This window comes from Schistocerca cancellata, chromosome 6 (genome assembly GCF_023864275.1).
Source record: "Schistocerca cancellata isolate TAMUIC-IGC-003103 chromosome 6, iqSchCanc2.1, whole genome shotgun sequence".
Lineage (NCBI taxonomy): Eukaryota > Metazoa > Arthropoda > Insecta > Orthoptera > Acrididae > Schistocerca > Schistocerca cancellata.
Genome location: NC_064631.1, coordinates 397139561 through 397162647, shown reverse-complemented (window position 1 = coordinate 397162647; position 23087 = coordinate 397139561). Strand labels below are relative to the sequence as shown.

The window sequence follows — 23087 nt, the reverse complement described above, 5'->3', positions numbered from 1 at the left end:
AAACTGACTATGGAGAATAGGTAAAGAATGCATTGCGAAGTTATATGAAAAAAATTGGGCCAAAATGAGTATTGTACAATCAGAAATAATTATTTTGAGAGAAATATGAATAGAATGCAGGAAGGAGGTACAGATAGGACTTTTTGGGAATAATGATGAATGAAGGGAGATCTCCAAGAAGCAAAGAAAGTTTTTTTTGCAAAATACTGCAATAAAACAAAACCTGTCCTTTCCTTGTGGTATCCCACTACGTGTTTATGTACCCTTGTTTATTTGTCTTTTTCCTGTCTTTATGTGTTTAGCTGATGAGAGCTATGTTGTAGAATTTTTCTGATAATATGTTATTTTCTTTGTAAAGATGTTTAGACATTATTTATTCTGTTTTGTTTTAATGCTCATGTGTGAAGTTGATGTTTCGAAAGTTATTCTGATCTTTTATGTATGTACTCATGTCATAATTCCTGTAACACTGATGTATCTGTTTATTTCTATTCTTTTGTAAAGCCCGTTTTACTACAAATGTTATCTGAATTGTTATGTTCTTTAATGATGTATTTTGTACCTTTGTTATTGTATTTTTATGTTATAAAATTGTAATTGACACTAGTTCATCAAATTAAGTAACTTGTAAGTTACATTTCTCTGCACACGTTGCTGTTGGTCATACTATATGGACAATATGTGAGAAGTAGTGGCTGATAGTGTTTGCATGTGTGTTAATAATTCAGCAAGGGACTGGTTAACAGCATTGCTGGTTCTAAGGTTAATTAGAAAAAAACTTTGTGAGTGCACAAGTGATGGTTATGGACTTGCTATATTATCTGCAAGACTCTTCAATGGTGATTGTGCACCTGCACAGTCACAACACATGGCTGCTGGCCATCTCGACAAGACTACAGTGGGTCTACATCTTTGAGGACCCAACAATACCATTATTTCTACAAGGACTACAGTGGGTCTGCACCTCTGGTGGCCCACCAATACCACAATCTCTACCAGGACTACAGTGGGTCTGCACCTCTGGTGGCCCACCAATACCACAATCTCTGCGAGGACTACAGTGGGTCTGCTCTGTGATGACCTACCTACCAATATTCTTCAAAACTTCGACTGACTCTGCTGTGGGTTTGCTCTGTTGTGGCCCATTACCTGTCTGCATGTCGAGAGTCAGCACTGCCTTTCCGTTGGAAGGACAACACTACTTCTTCAAGACTGCATGGAAAACCACTACTTCCATGTGCATTTTCTTTTACTGCTCAGACTTCGAGAAAAACACTGCTATTTTACTGTGATGAACGATCAGGACTGTCTTTATGGACTGTGAGAAAATTTTAGCTTTTGATCAACATTGTATCAATAAGTGCGTGCATTTGATTTCTTTGTTATTATAATTACGATTATGAAAAATTTTAACAAATATGTGTTGCCCAGTGCCCAAAACAATTTGTAAAATTTTTTGTGGGGAGCATGGGGGCTATGTAAGTAGGCTGTTTAGGTTCTTATATTGGTAACGCCGCCGCCACGTAGCGCTCTCTGTATGAAAATCACTGGCTGTGCTGTGTGCAGTCTGTGGCTAGTTTGCATTGTTGTCTGCCATTGTAGTGTTGGACAGCTGGACGTGAACAGCGCGTAGCGTTGCGCAGTTGGAGGTGAGCCGCCAGCAGTGGTGGATGTGGGCAGAGAAATGGCGGAGTTTGGAAATTTTTAAGACTGGATGTCATGAACTCCTATGTATATTATGATTTTTCAACACTACTAAGGTAAATACATTGTTTGTTCTCTATCAAAATCTTTCATTTGCTAACTATGCCTATCGGTAGTTAGTGCCTTCCGTAGTTTGAATCTTTTATTTAGCTGGCAGTAGTGGCGCTTGCTGTATTGCAGTAGTTCGAGTAACCAAGATTTTTGTGATGTAAGCGATTTGTGAAACGCATAGGTTAATGTTAGTCAGGGCCATTCTTTTGTAGGGATTTCTGAAAGTCAGATTGCGTTGCGCTAAAAATGTTGTGTGTCAGTTTAAGCACAGTCATGTATAATTTTTTCTAAGGGGACGTTTCAAGATAACAACCTGAATATATTATTGTATAATTTTTAACATAGCAGTGTAGCTATATATCACAATTGTAAAGGAAACGGCAATAAATGATTGAAAAATAATTTTGGAACCTTATGACGTGTTTTTATACAGCGGAAGGTTACAGGAAACCAGTATTTAGTTTTGCTTTTCATCGATTGAGGGAAAAACAGAGTTTGACAAGCCACTGATTTCCATTTAGTTTTCTCCTAAACTGGTGTTATAACCACATCCTTCCTTTAACACTTAATTACCCTGTATGCGTCATGACTTGTTGGTGTTACTCGTTTAGGTTTCAGTAAGAAACAGAAACGACTTGCTAACAACATAATACGTAACTACTGTTAATGGAGTCTATTTTGAGCAAAATCTTTTTATTTGTTTGCATCAGAGCATTCTAAAAATCATAATGTAATAAAATTGTTTGTACTAAATTGTATAGAAAAAATCTGTGTACAGATCAATATTTTGCTTAGTATAATCTGATATTTCCTATTTGTCTCATCTTCCAGCAGCGTCATTATCTATACAGTATTGATGACTTCTGTTGCATATCCACATCTTCAACATCTACCATTTCTCCCATCGCCTCTCCCCATCTCCAGACGAACTATTCACGGATGCTTCCAATTAGTCTTGCCATCTAATTCCGTCTACTAACATTTTTTCGTAGAATTATTTCATCTGTTGCATATAATTTCTTTTCATCGTGTATCCGATATAGTTATTAAATATGTAGCATTGTTCGATAGCAACAGATTTAAAGGAATCTCATTTATTTCTAACGATTTCTTCATGGCGTTGAAATGCTTATTAATATTTTTGAGTCCGTAGGTAGTGCCATTCAATGGAGCTCCGTTGATTGGAACAGATTTATTACGCAATAAACTCCTCAATTTATCAGCATTAAAATATCAAAGTATGTTCTAACGCATAAGAAGAGAAACTTGCCCCTGTACGAGACAAACAAAAAATGAGAACAAAAATTGTTTTACTTATGAGTTGCATTGCAGTTAATTAGTCCGAAGGTACTTTATTCGAGTTTTACAGGAAACAGAGAAGGAATTATAGTTAAAAAACAAACAATGGTATGTCCCTCATTCTTTATTGGCGAATGTACAATAGAGCAAGGAACAAGTTGTGAATGGATGTGAAATGTGAAATGATTTTATTGCTAATGAAGTAACAAGTCAATGTGATTGATTGTAGAGAAGCAACAAAGTTCGTGTTAATGGTACTGGCGGTGTCGTATAATAATCACTGCCATCATGCATTAAAATGCCGTGGCAGAACCTGCAGCAGAATTTACCTAGCTTCTCCTCCTGTAGCGTGCTGGTACATGGGAAATTTATCCAAAACTACAGTCATACTGATGCATGCTTACATTAGTTGTGAAAATCAAAGTCTTCGATGTAGCAGAACGCCTCAACTTACACAGTAAGGTCCTACATTTGCACCGTAAGCTTTGTGCCGATATAAGTCATGCAACAGATCAGCAATGGACATTTTTTTCTGCGTGAAAGGATATATGATCCGTCTTCGGCACACGAAGGCAATGTAAGTTTCTACGTTGTTGCTGGATGTTAGAGACGATGTTGCTGTGTAAAGACGAAACAGTGAGAACTTCCGTGGGGAGCGACGATCTACGCGCTGGCCACCACCTTGTCCAAGCACTGCTGAACCTCGTTGAAGATCACGTCCGGGTCATTTTCAGCGCTGATCTGAAACAAGAGCACCGAGAAAGACATATCAGCGCTTCAGAATCACCTGTCAACCTGTGGGCACAACTAGTATTTTATGCCGGTCTCCCACTAAAAAAAAGGTCTAGTTTCTGCTCACGAACGTAAACTTGCAATAGAGCTACTGCATCATCCACTGAAGTAAGTATTATGGTGAAATAGTGAGGTTATCAAACGGATGGAAACCTGAGAAGGTTATATTCTAGTGAAGTCTTGAATGTAATTGAAATGGATACTGTATGGAAAAGAGGAAATACAATATATTGGTTCACTTTTTATAGACGTATCAAGCACACTTCTGACCATTAAAACTGCATCAACAATAAGGATAAAACGACGAAGAAATTTGAAATAATGTGCGCTGGCAATACAATAGGAAGACTGCATGAATAAATTTGTATATGATTTGGCGGTATACAGAGCGCGAAATTTGGTTCACACAGCTGGTATGTGCCGGCCGCTGTGGCCGAAAGGTTCTAGGCGCTTCAGTCCGGAACCGCGTGACTGCTACGGTCGCAGGTTCGAATTCTGCCTCTGGAATGGGTGTGTGTGATGTCCTTAGGTTTAAGTAGTTCTAAGTTCTAGGGGACTGATGACCTCAGATGTTAAGTCACATAGTGCTCAGAGCCATTTGAACCATTTTTGAGCTGGTACCTCTTGACAGCAACAATGACTCCCACCTGGCGAGCATCGAGTCGAAAAGGCTTGCATACCAGACATTGATACGTCATTCCAAGTCCTGCTGAGGTCCACGAGAAAGACAGGCTGCGGCGTGTACGTCACGAGGGTAGACCTAAGCTCACTCGCTAGCTCTTGTCAGCAAACGAACTGCGTTTCTACACCTCGTAATTGGGTATTTATGTACAAACGAGAATTACATCTTCTACTGCAATGCGCCATTATGGAGTTATACTAATTATTAGTACTACGACGATACACACTACTTTGGAATAAGCTGTAATTTAAGATCTGTGCTCGACATAAATGGCATAATGGCTTGTTTATGCCATTAAGTCTCTTCTGCTTAACAGTCCTCATTTCACACAAGGAGTAGTGCCACATGTAACAGATAATCATTTTGGTATGATTTTAATTTTATTGTACGCATGGCAGTGGTAATAAATTAGTACTATGGCTATGGACTGCTAAACAGCAAGATTCCATAACAGAGCATTCCAGTAGAAGATACAGTTCTCGTTTGTACATGAATGACCACTTACGAGTTAACAGTTGTGGAAACACAGTGCTGAACTGAGAGGGCGGTCGAGCTCAGGTCTACTACCCTCGTGATGTACGCGCCGCCGCCGTCTCTCTCGTGCGCTTCGGAGCCCTGCAAGCAACGTCATCTTTGTACCAGAGTTCATCAGTCGTAGCGTAGTGAAGGGCGCGTGGTGGCGCGTACGTCACTAGGCAAGGATGCCACATGTTTTCAATGGGTGGGAGATCTGGAGAATTCTCTGGTTAGGGCTAAGGGCAACACTCTGTGTATCGAGCTAGAACAGGACAGCATGGACAACATGTAGTACTTTTTCAAAAATAACGTCACGGAGATCTCGAAGATGGACATAGGTAGCAGCCTTAACACATCAGAAATGTAACTACTGTCCAAATTACAGCACCTGTTAACCAGAGGTGAACGCAGCGGCGCCTTATACCACCACGGCATGTTCTGGGCCCATATGATGATGACGAAAGCAATCTCCTCGGAGCCTTGTGAAGCAGGAATATCCAGCTTAATGCTGCACGCAGTCCTGGAACGCGTTCGAAAAGAGGACGTGGTTCCGTTCCTGTGTCCAGTGGTGTGTTTGAGCGTACGATTTCCATTGTGTGTCTCTCTTTTGCCGCGGCCACAACAATGGTAGTTGTACTGACAATGCGTGCTGCTATACACTTCGTTGGGCTGTGCTAGTGGATACTTGTTTTCCTGGGAACAAACCCATTTCCTGATTCAAGACGCGTGTCGTGGCTGTACAATCCTGTATGGCCGAGTGAACAATATTTCTGCCTTTTTTGTTATCCAGCACGGCGGTTCGGTACATCCGCAACTGTAATAAATAACTGAAAACAAATTACAGCATCTGTAGATATTTTATTTTCTGATATTACGACCAGTTTCGGCCACAAACGCCACTTTCAAGTGGTTATCAGCCTACGATCGTGCAGGTACACGGATGGAGATAGGTCGTTTGGAAGGCCCACTGAATTGTACATTCACTAAAATAGGCGCTCTCTTAAATGAAAATTCCCCCACCAGAACATTCATCTGAATACAGCGAGTTATGTAAATCATGCTGAATTCATCCCAGAAACTCAGAACGTTTCTATCTCCCTAACTAAAACTGATAGAGATTTGATTGTACTGACTTGTATACAGTTTGTTTAAATAAATCAACTACATGACAGAGAAAGTAATGTTCTATTTAAAAAATTATTACTCGTTGCTCTAACTCTCTGGAAAGTATGAGGGGCGTTCAAAAAACATTGCAATACATTTTTTGTCGGCCAATTTCTGTTGAAAAAATGCTGACGTTGTTGTTCCCGCTTCAGCCCCCATAGTTTCCTGACATTACAATGGATGGCGTCGCTATGCGTAGCCTTCAAAATGGCATATGTAACGGAGATGCTTTCTAAGCAGAGAGCTGTCACTGAGTTTGCTTTGGCGAGAAACCAGAGCATCGCAGATATTCATAGCCGTTTGTAGAATGTCTACGGAGACCTGTCAGTGGACGAGGGCACGGTGAGTCGTTGGGCGAGGCGTCTGCCATAACCGCAACAAGATCGTGCAAACGTGTCTGATCTCCCGCGTGCTGGTGTACCGTACACAGCTGTGACTCCTGCTCTGTTAGAACGTGCGGACACTCTCATTCGAGGTGATCGACGGTTTACAGTAAAACACCTCGTTGCACAGTTGGACGTGTATGTTTGTAGTGCTGACACACTTGCCCACCAGTTTGGGGTACTCAAAGGTGCGCGCTCGCTGGGTTCTTCGCCGTCTAATAGGAGACCTCCCCCATGGTGCACCGATCAACTCTGAAATGTATTGTGCTACCCTCAGGAAATTGAAGAAACGACTTCAGCGTTTTCGTCTCCAAAAAAAAAAAAAAAAAAAAAAGGCAAAAAAAGTTTGGCGCTATAAAGGGTGCACCCCGCTTGAGGCAGTACGTTCATGACGGGGAAGTTACTGATGCAGCCTGACGTAGACTCCGACGTCGACCAGTAGAGTACTACCATGCGGGCATTCACGCTTTCCCAGTACTGTGGCGGAAGACTGTGGCACTGAATGGAGATTATGCTGAAAAACAAGGTTTTGTTGCCAAAATATGATGAAAGTGATGTAAAAAAATTAAAGCTCCATCTTCTGACCCTCATGGGCCAGTCACGACCGACCGACCACCGCATCATCCTCTGTCAATGGCCCCATCGGATACAGTGCAGAAGGACGTGGGGTCAGCACACCACTCTGCCGGTTGCTGTCGGCTTTCTTGATCTTGGAGCCGCTACTTCGCTTTCAAGTAGCTCCTCAATTGGCATCACAAGGCTGAGTGTACCGCGCTCCAGCCCTCCTACCAAGGAAAAATCTCTGGCAGTATCCGAAATCGAACTGGGGTCCTCCACATAGCAGACTGACACACCGAATACTGGGCTAGGAGGCGAGATGAAGCGCTGTACCAAATTTTATTATTCCCAGATAAGCATGAAGCTGCATACTTGGATCAAGCGATGCGAAAATGGCTTTGCTTATCAGCGCCTTCCTCAGTTTTTAGCAATACGTAACAGATAAGCGCACGCGACGTTACACAGATATTTCAGTGCATGTAGGAACACAATGACTGGAGGTTCAAAACCATGCGTTGTAATCGTGGCACATGTTTGGAACACTTGGGGCCGTGAACGACGTCATTATGAAGCCGGGTGCCAGTCAAGCTGATCCTGGTATACACGCAAAGAGGAAATGGAAGTGAGGTGTCCCTTGTGGCGTAGGCTACCTTTATTTGTGGGAACGTAACGGCCTCCAACGTCCTTACATGTCTGTTCTGTGGGTGACTACCCACGCGGAATTAATTCGAAGGTGACCACCGCAGATCAGGGCACAGAAACTTCTTCGTAGCCTTCAGTGATGAGCTATTTTAACAACCCATAGGGCTTACTATTGTACTGTGAAAAGCGCAGCACAGCCTATGAGTCCTGAAAACCAGAGAGGGAACTGGAGGTGTCTACACCTAGCGCCACCTAGGCAGTGCTATACCCACAGGCTACACGAGACGAGAGAGGTAGTTTGAACCCTGCACCGTTACATATCGAAGCGACTACCTGCGATGCCTGGCTGTTAGCGTGCTGGTGTGACATCAGGGGGCAAGAGACAACACGCTGACTCGCTACATAAGCTGCAGTAAAATGAAAACTAGACAGGGAAAAAATAAGTAAACTGTTTATTAAATTCTTCATTTGTGTGGCCATAGTGTCCGTAGTTGCTTTGCAATTTCAAACATATGTTAAAAACACACTCAAAAACATAGAGTATACATTTACAGACAGAGAGAAACAGAGATTTGTACAAAAGAACTCTCAAGCCCCTAACATGAGAAGTCAACCAAAGGTCCATAATGAAAATTATCCAGTCCGTCCAATAGTAAATTTCAATTCAGCTCCTACATACCTACCAGCAAAACAAGTGCAGTCAGTTCACCCAGTATTATAAACTAGAAAATGATAGAAAAATCAGAAATACCTCTCAACTTGTAGAACATATAACACTGCTCTCCTTTGATGTAGAAAGTATTTAAAGTTGAATCCCCGTTAATGAAACTATAAAAATAATTGAAGAAAACCTGAAAACACACAAACAGCTATCTCACGAACACACAGATGAAACAATAAAATTACGACAGTTAATAAAACAAGTAAATTATTTTGAATTCAGTCAAGAATACTACATACAAAAGAAGGTTTACCCGTGGGTTCACCTATTTCAGAAACATTAGCCAACGGTGTCATGAATCATATAGAAAAATTAATATTTGAAGACATAATAACAAAGAAAAGCTACAGTGTCATCTACTAGTTCAGATACATGGATAACATAATATGCGAAGTAGATGAACCTAAAAAAAAGAATATAGCAACTACACAAAGACATAAATGTCGTGCACAAAAACATAAAATTCACAATAGAAGAAGAACAAGAAAACTCACTCAACTTTTTGGATATAACCATAATGAAAGACAATAATAAACACACATTTGACATATACAGAAAACCCACAACAAGTGACATTATCTTAAATGCAAAGTCAAACCACCCACAAAGCCACTAACAAGCAGTAATCAGGTACAAGTTAATCAGGCTGAACACGAACCCCCAAAACACTTCTGATTACGAGAAAGAGCTAGACATTGCAAAACAAATAGATTAAAAATGGACTCAAATAAGCAATGGTAGACAACTAAACAAAAAATTAAAGATACAAATAAAGAAAAAACTAACAAAACCTCACCAAATCATACAACTTGCACAAAAACAAAAACAAATGACATAGAACGACCTACCACAACAAATTCAACATAAAATAGGTAACATATTTAAAAAAACAAGACATAAACATTGCTTACGAAACAAACAACTCGATACAGAAGCACATCCCAAAACTGAAATCCAGACCAGACAGATACTAACAATCTGGTATCTATCAGCTCAATTGCAGAGATTGTGGAAAGCTATACAATGGAATGACTGGCAGGACATTCGACATAAGATATAAAGAACACATCAGAGCATTTAAATACGGTACAGACCATTCAAAATTGCAGATCATCTAAAACAAGAACACCATAGACCAAGAAATATTGAAACAAATATGAATATCATAAAAATCAGTAAATGCAGACACCTCCTCCATTTCCAAGAAAATTTCCACATACAAAAAGCATTAATACAAAATAAACAGTTTCTCAATGACCAAATAAATATTGGAAACCAAAACCTATATAAAATATTTGATGAAATTACACGAGAGAAGAGTCTTTTGCATCCTTAACCCCCTCCCACTCGCCCCCCCCCCACCCACCACCACCACTCACATCATTATTTCACTTCTTGACCTTCTCCTGTAACTCACACTCCATCACACTGCTATATAGTTATGTCCATTCATCATAGTTTCTCCCTCCCCTATACTGAAAAAAATAATTTTAAACAATAACATAATTCCTCCATCACTACTGCTTCCCTACTATTACACAATATATAAATACACAGAAACATAATTAAATAGGATTACAAGATACAGTAATAAATAAATAAGGTTGTAGGTCAAAGACAAAGTAGTGGAAAGGTTATGTTGGCAACACTACAAAACACAAACCACAACACATACTTAGAAGTACGAAACCAAAAGGATCCAGTGGCGTGATAAAAGTGTGTTGTATAAGCCATAAGAGATACATAGTGCTGCAGAACAAATAAATACTAGACCAAACTTACCAGCGTCTAACGCAGAAAAGCAACGATGTGCTAGCAGACGGCATTTCGCTGTGTTAGCGAGAAATGAAGCGAAAATCACCGTAAGTACAAATCAACATATTCTTAACGAACTGTTTTACGATATGAAAGCAAATCAAAATGTAAATAATTTAATTACAGACCACTGATGATGCTGTACCTCAATAAAACGAAACGCGTCTGGTGAAAAAATCACGCATTTTTGTAGCTGCTGTGACAGAACAAAAATACCCTCAAAACCTGTTTATTATTTCAGAAGTAACCGCCGTAGCTGTTAATACATTTATCCCTCTATGCAACAAGATGAGCAATGCCTTCATGGAAAAAAGTTTCCGTTTTGCATCTCTTCATCCGAAGCAAATAGATGGCTACGAATTTTTCTCCAGAGATGCAAAAATATGGAAATCGCACGGGAAGAGATCTGGACTGTATGGAGACTGTGTAAGGGCTTCGCAGTGAAATTTCTGCAGTGTGGTCGACACAACAGGTACGCCAGCACCGTGAAAACCACGATGACCTTCGTCTTTAACTGCAGGCGCCTGTTGCTCATTGACTTTCTGGAGTACGACGCCACAACTAACGCACTGCGGTACGTGGACACACTGCAAGAATTGAAGTCCAAGCGCCCAGGAATATTGACGGACGGCATCACTGTGTTGCAGGATAATGCTCGCTCACAAGCTGACGAGGTTGTTTCGACTACGCTGCAGAAGCTGCGATGGGAAGCTACTACACATCTTCCATACAGTCCAGATCTCTCCTCGTGTGATTACCATATTTTTGGAGTCCTGAAGAAAGACGGTTATGGCACGCCTGGCAACAATGATGTTTGCCTAGGCTACCGCAAACCTTTTTCCATGAAGGGATTGACCGTTTAAAGGGGAAAACATTAGTAGTTATGGCAATTAATTTTGAAATAATAAACATTTTACTTACTTTTCTTTCCATCTGTATAGTTTTCATTTGACTGCCCCTTAAATTAGCTGGACTCCGATGAGCTGTGTTGCTTGTAATTGGAATGCGCCAGAGTGCTTGATCGATGTGGAGGGGCAAGTGCAGGCATGCTATACGTTGAGCTGAACACATATCGTCTCTTGTTACTGACTGTGATGGTTGTTAGTTCCAGGTTTGCTCGAACGGTGATAGCTGGGGCCACAGGAGAGACTTACTACTGTTGCATTACTGTGCTGAACTGCGAGGGTATTGTAGTATAGCTTGTATTGCGTAGCTTTTGTATTGTGTATTAAGTAGGCTGCAGGCAAATGGGTTGCTGTTTAGTTTGGGTAAAAGTAAACGCAAATGGTTTCTATTAAATCATAAAGTCAGATTGGTAGGTTGTCCGTTAAAGTGAAAACTGTAAATCATAGTGTGATTGCTCATAATTTCCGTCCTATTGATACAGTTTTCTTGTCTTACTTACAAATAGCAATAAAAGCACGTCGACCAACCGAAGCCTTTCCACTCTTCAGTGAGACGATTGTCCTCAATGATCAATATAAAAATAACACATTGGGGCCGAGATATAATCTACTGATGCCGAATCGATGAGTAACTACTAAATGTAACCTAGGAAATTTACTGAAGCATAATGCAAGATAAAACATTACACTCCCTAAAATAACAAGACCGTTTGCGCCACATAACGAGCTGAAAATAAATTCGGCGTTGCTACATCGGCAGTCTGAGAATGAATGCCCTACAACACACATAGCTGAAATGTAGCTGATGTCTTTGTAGGTACGTGCTCGGATAACTTCAAGTACGAGCACTGTCCTAGGGGTATCCGTTTCGTTTTGAAACCTTTATTATTGTTTAACAGATAAAATATTTCAGTTACTTAAAAGGTTTGGTGAAGGAAAATGAACACAATGTTGAGAAAATATTGCATTGAAATCTATGGGCAAAAATGCTCTTGGAAAGTTAAAAGGTCTGTGTCGGCAGAAAGAATTCCAGTGGAACTAAGGAATTGATTCGCAAAGTGTATTACATGGAGTGCAGCATCACGTGACAGTAAACTTCTGACAGTCAAAAAGAAAGAAGAAAACTATTTTGAAATGCTGCTTTGGGAAAAGATGTTTAAATGCACAGAAGTCAAAACATAGGAGAAAAAAGATTAGTTCAAATAGCAAGAACATGGGGAGGGTATCAGCCACTCTGCGAAGAAACTGCTTGCAATGAAGATTTGTTGAAGGGACGACTGAAGGAAAGATTGAGAGAGGAAGACGGGATCGAATGCTGTATCAGATAAAAAATAGATGAAGTTACATACCACTAGATTAAGATAAACACACGGGACAGGGGAAAATGCAGGGCGACCAAAGAAGAGGAAGAATTAATTTTCGTTGGTGATCGTTTGAAAACGAGATGCTCCAGTAATTAAAATTTTGAGATAGTGAGATACACGTATATTAAGATATCTGCTTAAAACACGAACAGCGTGTCTCGGTCGAGCGGATTCGGTGATTTCCCATATTGCGCCATCAAAATACTCTTCGGCCAACCCTGCGGCATATACGGTCCAAGTTCCGGTAGCTTTTCTAGCGGAAATAACAGATGTCCCCTAGGGAGGGGAGTGGAACAGAGAGATATTTTCATTCGCCTAACTGCGCGCCATGGCTGTGCCATCTGAGGCGGGAACATTACGCTCACTGCGCTGGTATACGGGTACTTGCCTAGCGCCAAAAAATGCTGCTTTCAGTTCAGCTGGCCACGCTTAGAATGCAGTTGACGTCACCGAGACCAGTGCCTAAGGGATGTGGCCAGCTGTTGAGGGCACACCTAAAGCTCAAGTTCACATGTCCAGCACACGTCACGAGGAGTCGCTCCTTCTTTTGGACAAAAGAGCGGTGGGCGTTGGCAGCTGCTGGGGAGATGTCTACTTCATTTACTCATCACTGATCGAACAGCCCACTTACGCATCACACACACACACACACACACACACACACACATACACGCACACGCGCTTGCGTTTCGTGGTAATCGTACAGGATCTTCAAGAGCTGCACCAGAAGTTACAAACATTTTCATCTTCAGGTGTCCGTGTTTGTTTCAACAATTGTTCTGAAACGATTCTACATTGAGAAAACACTGTTTTCTTCTTTTTTCACCCATACATGTTTCAATGAAGTTTCGCTAACTTCGTCTCTTTATTTTTCTCCTGAATAACAACTAAAACGTTACACAATAATATACCTGTGTACAGCTTTGGGATTATGTTCAAAACATTTTAACAAAATATATAGCTTAATAGCACTTACTATTACGGGATTTCTAGATAGTAAATTCCTTTACATGGAAATGAAAAATTTTGTTCTAAAATGACATTATTGGAATGTGACTTGTTTTGTGCTAATTTAGTATTACTTAGAACCATGGACCTTCCTGTTGGTGGGGAGGCTTGCGTGCCTCAGCGATACAGATAGCCGTACCGTAGGTACAACCACAACGGAGGGGTATCTGTTGAGAGGCCAGACAAACGTGTGGTTCCTGAAGAGGGGCAGCAGCCTTTTCAGTAGTTGCAAGGGCAACAGTCTGGATGATTGACTGATCTGGCCTTGTAACAATAACCAAAACGGCCTTGCTGTGCTGGTACTGCGAACGGCTGAAAGCAAGGGGAAACTACGGCCGTAATTTTTCCCGAGGGCATGCAGCTTTACTGTATGATTAAATGATGATGGCGTCCTCTTGGGTAAAATATTCCGGAGGTAAAATAGTCCCCCATTCGGATCTCCGGGCGGGGACTACTCAAGAGGACGTCGTTATCAGGAGAAAGAAAACTGGCGTTCTACGGATCGGAGCGTGGAATGTCAGATCACTTAATCGGGCAGGCAGGTTAGAAACTTTAAAAAGGGAAATGGATAGGTTAAAGTTAGATATAGTGGGAATTAGTGAAGTTCGGTGGCAGGAGGAACAAGACTTCTGGTCAGGTGACTACAGGGTTATAAACACAAAGTCAAATAGGGGTAATGCAGGAGTAGGTTTAATAATGAATAGGAAAATAGGAATGCGGGTAAGCTACTACAAACAGCATAGTGAACGCATAATTGTGGCCAAGATAGATACGCAGCCCACACCTACTACAGTAGTACAAGTTTATATGCCAACTAGCTCTGCAGATGACGAAGAAATTGAAGAAATGTATGATGAAATAAAAGGAATTATTCAGATAGTGAAGGGAGACGAAAATTTAATAGTCATGGGTGACTGGAATTCGAGTGTAGGGAAAGGGAGAGATGGAAACGTAGTAGGTGAATATGGATTGGGGCTAAGAAATGAAAGAGGAAGCCGCCTGGTAGAATTTTGCACAGAGCACAACTTAATCATAGCTAACACTTGGTTTAAGAATCACGATAGAAGGTTGTATACATGGAAGAACCCTGGAGATACTAAAAGGTATCAGATAGATTATATAATGGTAAGACAGAGATTTAGGAACCAGGTTTTAAATTGTAAGCCATTTACAGGGACAGATGTGGACTCTGACCACAATCTATTGGTTATGACCTGTAGATTAAAACTGAAGAAACTGCAAAAAGGTGGGAATTTAAGGAGATGGGACCTGGATAAACTGAAAGAACCAGAGGTTGTACAGAGTTTCAGGGAGAGCATAAGGGAACAATTGACAGGCATGGGGGAAAGAAATACAGTAGAAGAAGAATGGGTAGCTTTGAGGGATGAAGTAGTGAAGGCAGCAGAGGATCAAGTAGGTAAAAAGACGAGGGCTAGTAGAAATCCTTGGGTAACAGAAGAAATATTGAACTTAATTGATGAAAGGAGAAAATATAAAAATGCAGTAATTGAAGCAAGTAAAAAGGAATACAAACGTCTCAAAAATGAGATCGACAGGAAGTGCAAAATGGCTAAGCAGGGATGGCTAGAGGACAAATGCAAAGATGTAGAGGCTTATCTCAATAGGGGTAAGACAGATACTGCCTACAGGAAAATTAAAGAGACCTTTGGAGATAAGAGAACCACTTGTATGAACATCAAGAGCTCAGATGGAAACCCAGTTCTAAGCAAAGAAGGGAAGGCAGAAAGGTGGAAGGAGTATATAGAGGGTCTATACAAGGGCGATGTACTTGAGGACAATATTATGGAAATGGAAGAGGATGTAGATGAAGATGAAATGGGAGGTACGATACTGCGTGAAGAGTTTGACAAAGCACTGAAAGACCTGAGTCGAAACAAGGCCCCTGGAGTAGACAACATTCCATTGGAACTACTGACGGCCTTGGGAGAGCCAGTCCTGACAAAACTCTACCATCTGGTGAGCAAGATGTATGAAACAGGCGAAATACCCTCAGACTTCAAGAAGAATATAATAATTCCAATCCCAAAGAAAGCAGGTGTTGACAGATGTGAAAATTACCGAACAATCAGTTTAATAAGCCACAGCTGCAAAATACTAACACGAATTTTTTACAGACGAATGGAAAAACTAGTAGAAGCCGACCTCGGGGAAGATCAGTTTGGATTCCGTAGAAATACTGGAACACGTGAGGCAATACTGACCTTACGACTTATCTTAGAAGAAAGATTAAGGAAAGGCAAACCAACGTTTCTAGCATTTGTAGACTTAGAGAAAGCTTTTGACAATGTTGACTGAAATACTCTCTTTCAAATTCTAAAGGTGGCAGGGGTAAAATACAGGGAGCGAAAGGTTATTTACAATTTGTACAGAAACCAGATGGCAGTTATAAGAGTCGAGGGACATGAAAGGGAAGCAGTGGTTGGGAAGGGAGTAAGACAGGGTTGTAGCCTCTCCCCGATGTTATTCAATCTGTATATTGAGCAAGCAGTAAAGGAAACAAAAGAAAAATTCGGAGTAGGTATTAAAGTCCATGGAGAAGAAATAAAAACTTTGACGTTCGCCGATGACATTGTAATTCTGTCAGAGACAGCAAAGGACTTGGAAGAGCAGTTGAACGGAATGGACGGTGTCTTGACGGGAGGATATAAGATGAACATCAGCAAAAGCAAAACGAGGATAATGGAATGTAGTCAAATTAAGTCGGGTGATGCTGAGGGAATTAGATTAGGAAATGAGACACTTAAAGTAGTAAAGGAGTTTTGCTATTTGGGGAGCAAAATAACTGATGATGGTCGAAGTAGAGAGGATATAAAATGTAGACTGGCAATGACAAGGAAAGCGTTTCTGAAGAAGAGAAATTTGTTAACATCGAGTATAGATTTAAGTGTCAGGAAGTCATTTCTGAAAGTATTTGTATGGAGTGTAGCCATGTATGGAAGCGAAACATGGACGATAAATAGTTTGGACAAGAAGAGAATAGAAGCTTTCGAAATGTGGTGCTACAGAAGAATGCTGAAGATTAGATGGGTAGATCACGTAACTAATGAGGAAGTATTGAATAGGATTGGGGAGAAGAGAAGTTTGTGGCACAACTTGACCAGAAGAAGGGATCGGTTGGTAGGACATGTTCTGAGGCATCAAGGGATCACCAATTTAGTATTGGAGGGTAGCGTGGAGAGTAAAAATCGTAGGGGGAGACCAAGAGATGAATACACTAAGCAGATTCAGAAGGATGTAGGATGCAGTAGGTACTGGGAGATGAAGAAGCTTGCACAGGATAGAGTAGCATGGAGAGCTGCATCAAACCAGTCTCAGGACTGAAGACCACAACAACAACATAGTAGCGATAAGATAAATAACATCAACAAGCTGCAAAATTAACCACCACACCAGTAGCTTCATTTGACACTGTTGGTGACAAATTGCTGGAAACAGTAACTACCGTAACACAGTTAGGACTTACTGTCCGGAGCTACGTAAAGTGGAATGACCACATAAAACAAGTAGTAGGAAAAGTAGGTGCTAGACTGAGATCATAGAATCTTACAAAAATAATGCATCGCTAAACAAGTGGCTTACAATAAATTAATTCCAACGATTCTTGAGTATTTCTGATAAGTCCGGTACCCTAACCAAGTTGAATTAAAAGCGGAGATGGACAAGATCCAACAAAGAGCAGCACATTTCGTCACGGGTTCGTACAGACAGCGCAAGTGCGTTACGGAGATACTCAAACTCTAGTGGCAGACGCTACAGGAGAGGCGTTGTGCATCACAGATATTTACAATCGAAATTCTGAGAGGCTTAGTTTCGGGAAGAGTCAGAGAACATTTAATCTCCCACCACATACATCTGGCGAGAAGATCACAACGAGCAAACGAGAAATTAGAGGTAATACGGAGATAGATCGACAATCATTCTTCGCGAGCGCCATTCGCGAATGGAACAGGGAAAGGGGCATCAGATAGCAGCACCCTCCGCTACACAGCGTCAGGTGTATTGTCGAGTACAGGTGTAGATAAGGATAAAATATAGAGCAAAGGACTGTATAGAAAAGAAGAAGAAAAACTATACAAGTCATGATAGGCTTATGAAACAGAGGCTATGTGGAAGGAAAGAGGAAACGAGAAAAGAAGAGATTTGAAATCACGAACAATGGCAGTGTACACAGCAGGACCAGAGAAATGGGGCTCAAATAAAGCAGGAAACTGATGACGATAATGCGGACTGTAGATAAATCATTACTTAGTAGCAGATGAAAAACTGTGGCAAATGACAGACAGCTACATGAACAACTGTATGTGCTGTTAAGAAAAATAATGGAAACTCACTGATGATGGTGAAACATCACCGAAACATGTATGGGTGGAAAATGAAGAAGGTTGTGTTTACTCAGGGCAGATAACTTTCAAAACATGTATATCAACGCTCTCATTCGGTAGCGGTAACTGGTGCCACCACCCCTGGGTACACTCACCGTCCGGCACTTGTCGGCGTAGTGTTCTACGACGGGCTTGCTGTGCGTGAGGAACGTCTGCAGGCGTTTCTTGATGGTCTCCTCGTTGTCGTCGACGCGGCCCGACGTCTGGGCCCGGTGCAGCAGCCGCTTCGTCATCGTCTCGGGGCTCGCGTCGAAGTTCAGGACCAGCGTGCACGGGCTGATCTGCACACATCGTAACAGGCGGTCATTCGTTGCTCCTGCTAATGCCCAACAATCTGAGACGTGAAGAGTTATTTACCAGCATATTCCAGGAGGCTGAGACATGAGAATTTCTTTAATTTAACAACCTGCTATAGTTCAGAAATCAACAAGTGATCAGTGTGTCAATAGAGGATGTTTCTAAAAGTACTCCACAAGTTTTAAAATTGGTAAAAATCTATTCATGAGACTTACAGATCTAGACTAGGCGTAGTTTTGTAGTACAATAGTACCGAATCTCACCACTGCAAGCGCTGGCGACAATTGTAGCGTAATTTTGCAAGAAAGTAAATCGACTTTTGACCCACAAAATATATTAGTTCCGAATTACTAGCACTATCGACAGTTGTAGCAAAGATGGCTTCCTTCACTGACGCCGGGGGAGCTCGGTGAGTGTTTTGGTTTGATGAACCAAAGTCTCCGACGATTGTGCAGCATAATTTTCGTACCGATTACGGTAGAGATCCTCCGGGTAGGCTACTATTTACGAGTGACATAAGTATATTACTGGCAATGGGTGCTCAGTAATCCATAAAAAAATCCCCCAGGTGTGCGTGAATCGACAACGTCTTCGGGAAAGTAGGGCAAAGCTTTGTTAACTGTCATAAAGAACCGACGTGGCGTGCTGTTTGAAAGATGGGTGTCTCACATATAACCGGTGTGTGTTAAGAAGACATTGTCATCTCAAAGCGAACAAATTAACAACGGTACAAGAAGTAAAAGACATTGAAAAGGTTACTTTTGTGTGGAAATGTTACCTCGATTGAGTAAAGAAGATTTTATTGGAAACATTATCTTCAGAGACGGGTCGACTTTTCACTTAAATGGTAAAGCTAATAAATACGACTTTAGGATATGGAAGGTAAAATTCCACGACGAACCTTGGAACATGGTCCTGATAGCCCAAAAGATAACGCCTTTGCGTACTGAGCAAGGATAAAGTTACGATCCTTTCTTTTCCCAAGATGAAACCGGGAAACTTTTTTATTTCGATGACTGAGAACGTTATCCAAGAACATATCGTAAACATCATGCAAGATGGCGTACTGACGCACTACCTCGTCCACGTTCGGGAATTCCTCAGCAACCGCTTTCCATCTAAATGGATTGAATGAGATGCGCCGATTCCATGGCCGCGCGTCGGCAAGACCTGACACCTCTTTGATTTTTTTCCTGTGAGCATTTATCAAGGATACCGTGTTTGTGCCATTCCTGCCGATATCTCTCGCTGATCTCAGAGCAAGAGTCTGCGCCGCAATCGAACAAATGGTTCAAATGGCTCTGAGCACTATGGAACTTAACTTCTGAGGTCATCAGTCCCGTAGAACTTAGAACTACTTAAACCTAACTAACCTAAGGACATCACACACATCCATGCCCGAGGCAGGATTCGATCCTGCGTCCGTAGCGGTCGCGCGGTTCTAGACTGTAGCCCCTAGAACCGCTCGGCCACCCCGGCGGGAGCAATCGAACAACATGCCTGACACGTTGCAGCGATTTTCGTAATAAATCGACTTCAGACGAGATTTTTGCCACATAAGTCGCATTCAACCCAATCAGCTATATGCAAGAAAACTTGATGTACTATGCGAAAAAATGACACCAAATCCAGGTCTGTAAGTGGTGTGAATAAATCTACACGAAATTTTAAAATTTTAAGTCGAGAAGAGCAACAAGAAAAAATTGTAAACGAATGAATTCTCAGATTATTCCTTTAGAAACATACGTGTGAACATAAACGGATACGTAACCATGGATACTGTGCCGTGGTAGAATAGAACGACATGGAGAAGATAGATTTGAAGATACAATGAATTACAGGTATTGGCTGCTAGTGGACATTGATATAAGTCAATGGGGAAATTTGAAAATTAGTACCGGCTCGGTATTCGAACCCGGGTTTTCTGCTTACTAGGAAATTGCTGTGACCATTACGACAATCGCAACTCCATGGGCTACCCTAGTACCCCTCCCGTCAGACCCCGATTCTCAGCTTATCCACACACTACTGATGTAGTGCCCCTTGCCCATTATCGTCATTACTCGCGGCATTTCACCGATTCCCGTAAGAGTTCGAGCATGGTGTGTGCATCCGCACTGAAGAGATCATTGGTCATCTTTGCCTTAATTATATCTATACGGTGTCTGTTCGTTCGGACATGTCTTTTACATTTTCTTATATTAACTTTACATGGGTTTTCTCAATCCTGTTTTCGCCCGCATCTCGTGGTCGTGCGGTAGCGTTCTCGCTTCCCACGCCCGGGTTCCCGGGTTCGATTCCCGGCGGGGTCAGGGATTTTCTCTGCCTCGTGATGGCTGGGTGTTGTGTGCTGTCCTTAGGTTAGTTAGGTTTAAGTAGTTCTAAGTTCTAGGGGACTTATGACCACAGCAGTTGAGTCCCTTAGTGCTCAGAGCCATTTGAACCATTTGAATCCTGTTTCCGTAAACAGATTTCGCAATATCACTTCTAGTCGATCATGTAAACACTCCAACATCAAGTCTTTAAATGTTGTTATAGCTACCTGACTTCTTCTTTCAGAATCGATACACACTCCCTTGTAAACGCTTAATCATTTATGAGCCGTACTTGGACTATCAGGTTTCTGCTTGCTTTCAGAAATTTTGGTTAATAAGAACGAATCGATTTTATGAGGAGTGAACAGAAGTCATGCATTTCCTTTATTTGATTCACGACAAGCAGATTTTATCTTCAGTAGATGGAAAGAGATAAAACACTGGCGATATACCGGATGATTAAAAAAAGAGCAGATTTCTGTTTATTACAGGAAAACACATTGTGCATGTCACTGAATAAAGGAAAGCTCAAAGTTTTGATGCAGCTGAGCTGTTGTTTGTATGAAGCAATATAGCGACTTCACCACAGAGAAACCATTCTACGGTTTGGAATTTGCTCGAAGTCAATCCACTGTGCAAGTACAACGTGAACAGCCTAACCACGAAAAACATCCCCATACCGTAACACAAAATCCTCCGTAATTCACTGTAGAGTGTAGACAATACAGATGAGGCATGTACCGTTGTCCAGGCATTCGCCAATCTCAAACTCTTCCATCGGGTTACCAAAGGGGACAGCGCGATTCATCACTCTAAATCACTCGTGAATCATTCGCTGTACAATGGCGTCGTTCTTTACACCACCTTAAGCGTCACTTAGCACTAGCTACAGAAATGTATTACTTCGAACCCGGGTTTTCTGCTTACTAGGAAATTGCTGTGACCACTACGCCAACCGGACACAATGGCAATCGCAACCCTAGTACCCCTCCCGTCTGACCCAAATTCTCAGCTTATCCACACGCTACTGATGTAGTGTGTTTTAATGTAAACGAATAAATTCTCAGATTATTCCTTTAGAAACACACATGTGAACATAAACGGATACGTAACCATGGTCACTGTGCCGGAGTAGAATAGCACTGTTTTATCATAGTGCTGTTTTATCATGGTACTCCATTCGTCTTGTCTCCCTACGATCGGTCATTCCGCTAGCTGGACTGCCGGTAGCACATTGGAACTCACGAGTGATTCCTTCCACTGATCTCATGCAATGCTGTACAGTGCCTGTCAGGCAATTCAAGAAGTCTGGATGATCTTGGTTTAGCTTTGGTTGTTATTTCACGTTTCTACGTCACAATCACTATAGCCTACTTGGACAGCTTTATTTTCGTTATGGATTTGTTACTGAGGTGACATCCAATGACCAGCCCACGTTCTTAGTAAGCGAGCTCTCCTGACTGACCTATGCTACTGCCACTGCTTCTCTTCTCAACTGACAACACAATACAGTACTTCTCACCTCATTTTATACTGGCGGATCTGCCCCCCGTGACATCTGGTGGCCAATTCCGCATTACACAGGCGTGTCCGGATGATTTCGATCATATGTTATAACCTCGGCGGAAATCATGCGTATTTCAAGACAGGTACGCGAGATGCAGTACTACGGAATGAAAAGTAATGCAGTCTTCAAGACATGGTATTTCTCTAAGGTCCTGCAAAAACAAAGAAGCACTGTGCAGCCGCTCCAGGAATTTTTTTGACTTCACTATGAAGAGTAAAGATTCCAACGCAAGTAAATCCTCTGTTATGCCCACCTCCGCCCCTCCTTCCTTCTGCAAGTCCCTTCAAATCCTGGAACGCCATGCGCTCTGCCTCGCCTATCGCATCTGCCTCCCATCCCAAACGTGGATCCCCTACAACTTAATTTCTTTCCCACACCTCCTCCTCTTCCTTGACTTGGTGCAGATCCTTTACACCTCCCGTAAAATTGATCCACCTCACCCGCTTGTCTCTCATCCTTTCCCACTCCCGTCCGCTGCCGCGCCTGTACACCTGCATCCCACCCTTCTCCATCTTACCACACTTCATACCCTTGCCCAAGGTGGCTTCCGCAAACTTCCCCTCCTGGATGATACCTTCGTCCCCTCCATCTACCCCTCCTACTAGATTTAATCCTCTCCTTCCTCCTCCTGTGTTTTTCCTCCAGGGCAACCTCTTTCCCTTCTCTCCCTCCTCACTTCCTCCCTCCTCTCTTCCTCTCCTCTCCCCTCCCCAGGCTTCCACCAGCCCATAGCCTCTCCCCTCTCTTTCCCATCTTCTCTCCACCTGGCATCCTTCCCCCCCTTTCCCCCTACCCTCCCGTATTTCCCTGTGGCAGCCCCCTCCCCCCCCCTTTTTTCGTGTAACAGTGTGTTTATAGTGCACTGAAGATCGCCGTCATTGTGTTAGTGTTTCTCTTCGTC

The 23087-nt window shown here is 42.0% G+C and overlaps 1 protein-coding gene across 2 annotated transcripts in view; it reads right to left on the bottom strand.

Moving 5' to 3' along the window:
- Positions 1–3160: 3160 nt before the first annotated feature.
- The window catches only part of LOC126190816 (adenylate kinase isoenzyme 1), a 137972-nt gene continuing 118045 nt past the window's right edge, over positions 3161–23087 (bottom strand). For both annotated transcript variants that reach the window (XM_049931382.1, XM_049931383.1), the window contains 2 exons: positions 18103–18288; positions 3161–3795 (listed from right to left, as the gene is read on the bottom strand). In XM_049931382.1, the coding sequence (XP_049787339.1) occupies positions 3718–3795; positions 18103–18288 (264 nt within the window). In that variant the 3' untranslated portion in view covers positions 3161–3717. The remainder of the gene's footprint in view (positions 3796–18102; positions 18289–23087) is intronic.